The following is a 10,494-nucleotide window of genomic DNA, read 5'->3' on the forward strand; positions in this document are numbered from 1 at the left end:
TTCTGGACGTATAGTCTCCGGAGTTCTTTACTGCGACTTTTAGCGTAGGAGATCTTAGCCGTGGACATATCTTTTAGTGGATTTAGTAGCAATTTATGGATCTATTTTCATTTTTTTTTCAAAAATCTATATATATAGATAAGAGAAACCGATAAGAGAAAATATATAATCTTTATATATTTTCTCTTATCGGTTTTTTTTTTCTAAAATGAACATTAATGGAAACGGCGCGAGTGGATCTGATTCCATGAACGATTTCGACACATGGATTTCTCTTGAATCAGGGAAAAACCGTTCGACCGAATCGGTTGACGATCCTACCAAGGCCGATGATCCTACCACGATCCACTCACTCGTTCATTTTCTGGAAGAATAATTTATTAGCATAGTAAGGAGCAGTTATTGGGACTTATCGCATAGTAAATCTTATCAATGTTCACATCTTTTTGTGGATTCAGTAGCATTAAAAAAAAACTGTCATCGTAGCGGTTACTGTATGCGATACTGTAGCTGTCTGCTCTATTTAACATTAATGGAATCAGCGCAAATGCGCTTCCATGAACGATGTGACCATGGATTTGGCTTGGATCTGGGGAGAAACGTTTCGCTCGATGTTGTGGACGACCATCACGGTTCACGCTCAGCTGAACCGTGTCAGCTCCTAAAAAAAACGCCAACACCAAGGTTCACCATCGCCATCACCATCTCTGCGTTCGGCCCGATCGTGATCCTATTATCGAGTTACAGTTGTTTCTGGAATTAACAACTTCCATAATCGATGTGTGTCCTTGTTATGCACCGCCGCTGCCGCCACCGTCGCCGTCGTTCCAGCACCACCGTCATCAACGTCAACGCTGCACGTCGACACCGTATAAAACACTTCCCCACCACTCTATCCCCCCGGAGTTCGTTTATATCGTCTCCGTTCGCGCTTCCGACGTCGCGGCGCACTTTTAATCCACAATACACATTCCCAACTCTCAGTTCGAAGTCATCCACACTTTTCCTGCGATGCGCTGCGCTGTGCTGTGCTGCTGCGCTCTCTCCAATTATCGTACTATTTTATTGATAGAAATTCGTTGCGGACACCTCTTGAAGTGGATTTATTTGATTGCAGAGTTTTTTTTTCGAGTCGTTCGTTCGGAAATCGTTTCAATCGGAATCCTGGCCGGGGAAAAGAAGTAGCGCAAACCCGTTGCCCCGCCGTCTTCTTATCATCACCATTTCTGCACGAATTCGGAAGGAAACTTCAAAGATTCACGTCACGTCTCATTTTTTTTTTGAGCAAATAGCTGCAAAACATTCGTTTTTCCCAGAGTTTCTTACACTTCCCCTTTTTTATTCCTAGAATTTCCCGAAACATTCTCGGAAAACCGTTTTGACACCGTTTTCCTCCTCGGCTGCTGTTTTTTTTCACTAAGAAAATTGTTGATAGACCAAAATTCAATTCAAAAATTGTAAAATTAAAAAATTAAGTTGATCAAGAATTGATTGAGATTAAGAATGAGATTTATGATCCGTCTAATCTTTTTGATCTCATGATCTTAAAATAATCGAAGTTGCTTCGGATCAATATGTGGTTGGCCTCTTTATTCAATCCTCTTTTTTTCTCTAATCTAATTTTATAATTTATCTTTATCCTCTCTTTTTTCGGCATGTGTTTTTTTCCAGATTTTTTTCTGTAGTGGTTTGGTATAATTTTTTGAAACTTTTAAAATAAGAACGGATGAAAAATCTAATTGTCGTGGTCATGCTCACAAACCATTCATTTTATCCTGTTTTCCTCCTCGGCGTTCTCAAAAATCATTAAAAACATTGTGGATATAAGAATCAATACTAAATGTAAAGACTTAATTAAGAAAAAAAATTCAAATTAAATTAAATTGAATTAAATTAAATTAAAATAATAGAATTAATTAAAGAATGGAGATAATAATTTTTTCTTGTAATCGTTTGGAATCCTCTTGTACTTGTCGAGCCCTAGGATTCTCCAAAAATTTTTGGAAGTGTGGCGGATGAGAAAATCAGCTAACTTGTGATCGCTCCTTATTGATCACTCATTGATCATTCGCCTTTCAGGGCAAGAATTCTGGAAGCGGACCCCCCGAAAATGTGGATATAGAGATTTTCGAGATTTCACACGCTCCACTGCTCCATGATTTTCTCCTTCCGATGATTCCAGCTCGTTAACTTCCTCTTATGCGCATCTCCGTTCTTTTTTTTTACCGAGCTATCGGACGACTCGGATCAAATCCGAGCTGAGCGCTAGACGTTGATGATATTTCTTCCGATGATGTTTGCGATATCCACAAATCTTGTGCTCAGTTCGGAAAGAAATTCAATGATCCGAGCGGATTTGACACAAGAGCGGCACAGGATTTTTGAATGTCGGGCGATTTTCTCAAGAAAAAAAGGAGGAATGGAAAAGAAAGTCATTTCTGTGATTTGTATTGTGACAGTGGACACAAAAAAATTCCATCAGCTGGATAGGAGAAATCCACAAACGCATCGCATTGTTTTTCATGTGAAATGAGAGGTTTTCCGTTTTTTTCTGTTTATTTAATATTTCTTTTGAGAATTCCTCTCTGTTTCATCCTCAAACTTCCTTCTTTTACTGCGATTTTGTATTCTTTATGTCATAAATTCTTTATATTTTTTTATATTCTTTGTAATCAGATTAATTTCCAATATCTGGAAGGAGGAATTCAAATTTGTGCAACGACACGATGAGTTTTAAACGCATTGCTTCGGTTTTCGTGTGAAATGAGAGGATTTTCGGTTTTTTGGCTGTTTATTTAATATTTTTTTTCCGAAAATTTTTCTTTATTTAACTTCTTTCTTTCTTTTATTAAGCTTTTCTATTTTTTTGCGTCACATTAATTTTCATATACATATACAGTTTTTTTAAAAATAATTTTAAAACCCTTTTTCTATTATCCTTAAATTCACCTCTTCCTAATCGTACCATTCGATCGATAATGGCTAAAATTTACTGAAATATTAATCAGAATAACCGATCTGTTTCTATGACATGACTAAGTTCGGGAGAGAGATCATTAAATCCTAGGAGACGCAGAATGCTAGGGAAAATTTAATAACTAGTTTCGTTGTACCTATCTCTATGAATATTGTGTTTTCAGTCCTTTCACGTATATAATATGGTCTGGCCTCCTGTTTTCCTCCCCTTTTCCTCATCCAGAATTTTTTCCAAGCAAACTGAAATCGAAAACTGAAAATTGAAAGCTAAGCTATTCGAAGATCCTCTTTTGATATTATATTATATTTATATTACATTATTTACTATAATATATCATTTTATTCCGTATTATATTTGTATTTTTTAAAATTATTATGTAAAATTTATATTACTCATTATATTACTATACATCATATTTTTTATTATCCTTTTTTATTTTTTTTTTCAGATTTCAATTATTCGCATAAAAAAGGTCCGTCACATTTATGCGGAATTTTTAAGAATAATACCATAATAATATAAAAAAATTAAAATGTATATTACTCATTATATTATTATACATTATATTTTTACATTATCTTAGTTTATTATTTTTATATTATTTTTACATTATATTTTCTATATTTTTTTATCACATTTATATATAGTATTATGATATTATTCTTAAAAACTTCCGTATATATGTGATAAACCTTTTTTATTGCGAATATTTGGATTCTGAAATAAATATTCAAAGTTTTTTAATGCGAATTTTAGGCAAAGGCAAAATACAAACAGATAACACCACCAATTTTGATACGTGGTCATATCCAGAGTAGTTAAAATCTGGAAATAAAAAAAAAATGTCGTCGCTTTTTGAGAACATTTCTTTCCTACAAACTTATACTTCTTGCTTTTTATTCGTGTTCTTCTTATGTTTAACTCACTTTTTCTTCTTTTTTTTTCGCCATTCCTTTTTGATTCCTATTGATTTATCATGTTCAGCGCTTTGTTTTCAATGCATAAATAGATGTGTAAATAATCTTGTAGAATTTTCTGACTCGTTTCGTGGACAATCATTGCGTTAAGAGACGTCTGTCACAGTTACTCAACAGCAAAAACTCGAAACTGGTCCTTAAAGAGTTTCGGATTAGTGCCTGTTCGAATTTGTTTCCTTTTCTACAGCGATTCCTGCTATTGTGATTTGATTTGTGGAAAAATTTCCCAAGTTTTTCGATTTTTTTCCGAGTCGAAATAAAAAAAAAACACTCATTTTTTGAGATTTACATATGAAGTTATGAAAATACGAATACGAGAAGCCGTTGCAGCATTCGAATTTAAAAAAAAAATTACTGAATTCTGGAATTCTGGAAAATCTGGAATTAAAAAGCTTCCCTAGTCGATGGACTTATAAAATATCCTGAGAAGTTTTTTTTTTTGTGCAGGTTTTCATCGATGTTGATCTTGAAAATTATCCTGAAATCTTTTCTTCAAGTGTAGAATCGAGGAAATCCCTACTTTTATCTTCAAAAGCTAAGGATTTCTCAGATTTAATTCTCTGTTAAACTTAAACCGTGGAAAAAAAATGCGGTCTCTCTACAGTATGTCTCAGTTAACACCCTTCCGATCTCATTCAACAAAATGAAGATTATTTTTTAAGGAAAAAATAAATAAATAAACAAGTAAGTGCTAATTCATTCCTCGTTCTGCAATATTCTTGCTGAAAGTCTATGCTTCATTAAATAATTTCTCTACACGAGAAATGTTCTTCGACTCCTTTTGTTCTTGCATGAGAACTGGTCCCTGCATTGTGGATTTGAACTTGGTCTACTCTGCTAGTTCGGTGTTGTCATGTTTGGAAATTAGAGAAATCGCCTTGAGATCGAAAGAAAGAAAACTCTGAAAGTCTGAGCCTGTTCTTAATATTTCATGAAACGGGACCAGTTCTCGTCGAGTTACCCCATTCCGTATTTCCTTGGGTCCAGCTAAAATCATCATAAAAATTTGCGTTCACGTGGATCACGTGGCTAGATCGTTCCAAGGACATTTTAACCTACTTGTCTCGAAAAAGTACGTAAAGAAATGGAAATGGTGGTAGGTAGCCTTCAAACGCCGACAACCTCGATATTATGCATTTCACTCGCCCTCTCGCCGCATTTCTAATCAATAATCGTCGATCGATAAAACTTTTGTCCTCTTAATCTTAACTTTAATTCACATTCGTGCACTTTTTATCACCGCCGCATTCTTCGTTCGAGTACATTTTTTCCTTTCCCCTATCCCCGTGCTTCCAGATGAGATGGTGGTCCCAACAATACCGCTACGATGTTCGGAATGCGGTAAAGAGGTGACGTCACCGATCAATAAACTGATATCTACTGAAAATCACCTTCGGGACTCTCCAAGAAGATTCGATACGAATGGAAGCGCGGTGGTGGAGTTCTGGTGGTGTCGTGATTGCGCACAAGGTGTTTGCAAGTGAGTTTCTGATTTTATTGATCGCTTCTAGGAGGCGGGAAGGGAGTGAACTTTGCCTCAATCGTGATTGGCCGAAGAACAATGGCTTCTTGTGATTGGTGTAACAAGTGCAGGCCCCTCCCCTTGCTGTTTTTTGCTGTGGCTTCTCGTTGAAATTCTGTAGCCATGACGTATGAAGAGTTTTGCAATTTGCGAGGGTGAGCGATACCGTAGCCTATTTTGTAACTTACCGTAATTACAAATAATACAAGGGCAATTAATCAGAGTGCTTCTAACTCTAAACTTACTATGCAGGACAACAATTCTTTGAAATACGGTCGAAAATATATTTTGTCCCTATCTCTATTATATTTTTTGCTATTTGCCTCGTCCCTGTTTTCTTGGCTTCGCTTAAATCAATAAATCATTGAGGCAGAGAACCATGCCGCACCTTCGACCGGGCGGGCCAAATTGTATCTTGCGGCGCAGTTATTCTTTAACGAACTCCGCCTATTCTCAGCACTCAATTTTCATTATCCAAGTTTTTTTCTTGATAATAACATAATATTTATTCGCTATATTTACATGGAAAACCTGGGAAATTTCGAAAAGTTCTGGAAGATAAGTGACCTCGAAGGCTTGTGTATGACTCTGTTGGCCTCAAATCTGAGGTTCTTCCCTCAGCTGAAATTTATTTAATAATAAAAAACGGAATGTAACAGTAACATAGTAATGCTATAGTAAAGTATTGATATATCTCAATAACATTGCCTAATCGGTGCTTTTTCTGTAATTGCGGACAAACTGCTGAGATGAACTGTAGGGATCTCTTTTTTTCTTGTTTTTTTTTGTACCAGTGGTGATTTTTGGCCGTCTTACGCTAGTAAGCTGTTTTTGATCCCACTGAGAGTTACTTCACGGATTGACCTATTGGTGTCTGGGTACTGTAATTGTACTCACACTGTTATTACTATTTCGAGTCGAATCCTAAGTTTTATCCGAAATTCTCGCGCTTTCCATCCACAGTCATTTACAAAAGAAATCCGAACGGTGATAAACTGTGGAATTTGCATCTTTTTGTTATTTATGGACCATATGTCCGCAATTACAGACCAAACACATAGATAGATAGATAAACAGTAACGATATGAGTCGCGATCAATAACCATAAAACATTCTGAGCAACACATGAAGGACTAGAGGAACGACGTCACATCTGAGACATTTTCGAAGCCATCATGATGCATGACGTCCAGTAGACGATGTTGAAGGCCAAAAAGCCGAGCGGCACGTAGAATCGCGCGTAGAAGTCGATCTTCGCCGGCAAATATTCCGGTTTAGTGAAGTAGCGCCGAAGTCGGTCCCGTAACGATGGACGCATGTCGCGATACTGAAATTTGAATGTTTCGACGATGTGTACACAATGTTATTCCGCTATTATTCGTAGAGTTAAGATCTTTTTGAAGATGTGGAGGTAAATCAGCATTTATAGAGTACGGTAGATGGCTATTTATGGTAGACCGCAAATATAGAACGTTAACACGAAATAAAGTGTAAATAAATAGATAAATAATAACAGATAATAATAAAACACATATTTCTGAATTTAACGAATGGTTAGTTTCATTTCGATGTTTTCTTCAATCCGTAATTTGCTGTAAATTCCTTTCAAAATCCAGTTGGTTGATAACTTGAAAGAAAGAAAAGGTTCCACCGAAAAAATCATGTTTTCGAAAAGAAAAAAAGTAAAATTGGAGATAACTTCCGATTAAAAATGTTGGACCAAAATACCTTCAAAAAAGTCAAAAAATCGAAAAAATCAGTCAAAAAATTTAAATTGGGGAAATAAAATAAAATCATTTAAAAATTCGGATGTAAATTCTAAATTCTGTAAAGTAACTTAGATTTCCAAGTAATTTTTTGGTGCAAAAAGAAACACCCAGGATTTTTTACTGTATTGTATTTCGAATTGTGTATTGATTGAACTAAACAATAGCTGAAAAAAACACAAAACAATAGCTGGATAAAAAAAAACAATAGCTGTGGGCCACAATAAAATGAAAAAAAAAGTAGAGGAAAAAGTTACAGTACGTTTTTTTTGTTGAGGGGAAACACCTCTGATTAAATAATTGCGTAATTTCTCCTTGAAGTACGGTAACAGTAGTTCTTTTTAGTACGAGATAGTTATTTTAAAAAAAGCCTCTAAAATAAAAGTTTACGTAAACATGGGATTTAAACTGTTAAGTGATGAACCGTACTTAACTACTGATACAGTCGTACAGTACTGATACTACATACAGATACCGTATATAGGAAAATACTTACCAAATGACAAGTACAAGGTGGTTGATAGGCTTCGCTAGCGCTGGTAATCTCCATTTTGGCTCTTCGTTTCTGAGCCTTTCTGGCCGCGTTACTTTTTGCTTGTTCCTCCTTTCGTGAACTATCCTTATAGGAGACGAACGCATATTCAAGCAACGCTCCGAACACAAACGTTTGACACGCTAAATTTTAGGGAAATTTACAATAATCCTCAACAAATCCACTCCCCCCCCCACTCGGATAAAGTTGAATAAGTGGGAAATTGCTGCTGAATGCTGAACACCTACCTCCTAACCAAACGTCTACCACTTTCACATAGCTCACCGGAGGTAATTTAGCATTTATAGCTGCTTGCTGAAAAGTGTTCTTTTTTTTCTCTCGAAAAAAATTGATACTTTTTTTTGCAATAGTCACGGATTGCACATAGCTAACCGCACTAATTTCCCGAGAAAAAACTCTACAGTTATCATAGAAAAAATTTCCCTAGAATCCTCCCCCTACATCCATATGAATCCATGTTTCCTTACCATTGTTGTCATGGTTAGAAGAGTGGTGACACCGAGAGCAACACGTCCAGCTGTTGAATGCATATCGATCCAAAATGATACCCATGACACAATAACAATCATCGTTGTGGGACCATACAATTGCACTAGGTAGTAGCTGAAGTCGGGATATTATTGGGCTTTGAATGGTTTTTCAGGGAAAAATCAATGAATCAGAGAAGTAGAATTATTTTTTTTCCTCGTCTAGCCTTCCAGAAAACTCGATCAAAAATTCAGTATTATTGATCTCACCTGAATTGCCTTTTCAGTATAAGTTTCATCCTTAGGCAAGCATACGAGCCTGAAATATGTTCGTGAATTACGGTAGAAAAAAACAGTAGTGCAATTTTCTTCACCTTCTCGCTCCCTTAACGCTCTGGGATTCATGTATGATTAAAGGATCCGCTAGAAAATGGCCTCATTCGGATAGATATATGGCTCATAAACCTAATAAATGTAGGCGTCTCGGGAAATGTTGACGAAAAAACTCGTCCGCTTTCTCGTCCACATTCACATGGCGGCTAGTCTTTTTCTCACCCGAGGAACATCTTCCGGGGAAAAAAGAATCGATGCTACCCGGCTTTTCATGAACGTCTGTTCATTTCCATAGAATCTAATTAGGAGAATAAGTAGTAACTAGCAATAAAGTTATGGTGCGTGCCTCATTAGCTCTATATTGAAAGAGGAGGAGCTTAATTTCTTCTTTTCAAGCTTGACGCTTTTCTCGCAAAATAAGCGTAGGCTCGAAGCGTTATAATAGCGCATGCAAATTTCTATCGCAGCCGTGCACTTTTGAGAGAATGATTACAAAGTGGCCCTAAAAACACTGTGACCAATAGGAATCGAGTTATGCTCCGCCCACCTGTGTTCGTATGACTGGTACAGTCATCATTAGTGGTGATATTCTGCAATTGAAAATTCGGTAAATCACTACCCACTCCAGGCTTCAACTGTACCGGTGCCGCATAGTCCCATTCATAGACAATATCCTGAAAACCATGAATATCCGGATGGATTACGGTAGATCACAGACGGATCGATAACGCGTACCTTCATCGTATGCGCATAGCTGACCAAATCAAAATCACAAAACTGTAAATCAAATGGATAGAGTTGTAATTGCATATGACATGAGCTCGTGATGCTTATCCGACTACTGTACAGTACCTAGATAAGTAATGTTACTGTAGGTTACTGTAATCCGGTTATGGATAGTTTTTGAACCTTTCCATCTGGATGTATCCTGAGGAACATGTTATCCGTATCGATCAGATGTCTATGTGCTGCTTTTTCGGTCTGAAAATTTTTGGGATCATTTCGATACAGTAACTAGGCAATATTTCAATGCGGATACGGTACATCGGGGTGGTCCTACCGGGAAAAACGTGTCCGGAATCCACAAATTATTTTTGATATGTGGTACGGTGAGGAATTTCGGTGCATTACGATAACCTAATTGAGCGTAGGCAAGTCGTGAATCAATCCATTGTTCACGAAATGTTAGCTGCATACTGTACTCCTAAAATTGTGTGGAAATCAGAATCAGAGGGGAGATTTTTTCTTCCTCACGGCTATTCCTCCGAATTCCCCACCATGTTTACGACGTCTATTTTCGATAACATCCTTATCATAATGTTTACCCGCACTGTCACAGGTCCTTGTGGATCTGGAAGAGCAAACATAACGACATGCGAGAGTCATTACGAATCGAGTGGACGTAATTACGTACCAGAGTAATTAGTCGGTGGCGGACGAACACGCATATCGTAGTTTCGTAGCAGATCATTGAGAATCTCCTGTTCTTGAGTGCCCGTGCTGGATCGTTTCGTGACGTGCGATCCGCTGCTGCCGGTGGTGGTGGTGGTCGCCCATAGTGCGGCGACTATTAGCGTGAACATCGTTTTCATCTCATTCTGGGAGCGGAAATGTAGCGTTTCCAGAAATTTCCACAATAAAAGGAAATAGCGAATAGCGAATAAAAGCGGTCGGAAGTGAAGAATTTTGAGTTTTTTTTTCTCTCTCGAAACTCTATTGTTCACTTGTGGTCACAACTTCTACGAAATTGCGAACAATGTTTCCCGAAGAAATATAATCGTAGAAAATTTGAGACATGAAAAATCCAGAAATAATAATCCATATATGAAAGCAGAACGGAAACGCGCCCTTTGCATTATTCTTCCGAGACGAGTCTAAGCCGTTGTGCTTTATATTCGT

At 37.0% G+C, this 10,494-nt stretch overlaps 1 protein-coding gene across 2 annotated transcripts; it reads right to left on the reverse strand.

Annotated features, from left to right (window-relative positions):
• Nucleotides 1-6,623: 6,623 nt before the first annotated feature.
• Nucleotides 6,624-10,187, reverse strand: RB195_004225 (uncharacterized protein; the record flags this gene model as incomplete). 2 transcript variants are annotated; one of them, XM_064180891.1, is made up of 11 exons in its annotated part: nt 6,624-6,803; nt 7,739-7,917; nt 8,023-8,089; nt 8,263-8,398; nt 8,533-8,581; nt 9,143-9,269; nt 9,331-9,447; nt 9,505-9,576; nt 9,656-9,799; nt 9,873-9,946; nt 10,010-10,187. In XM_064180891.1, 11 exons carry the CDS (start codon nt 10,185-10,187, stop codon nt 6,624-6,626), a joined length of 1,323 nt encoding a protein of 440 aa, XP_064033244.1. The 2 variants fall into 2 exon arrangements, with proteins under 2 accessions (XP_064033244.1, XP_013307809.1); XM_013452355.2 differs by having other exon boundaries at nt 10,010-10,178.
• Nucleotides 10,188-10,494: the final 307 nt, after the last annotated feature.

This window comes from Necator americanus, chromosome I (genome assembly GCF_031761385.1).
Source record: "Necator americanus strain Aroian chromosome I, whole genome shotgun sequence".
Classification (NCBI taxonomy): Eukaryota; Metazoa; Nematoda; class Chromadorea; order Rhabditida; family Ancylostomatidae; genus Necator; species Necator americanus.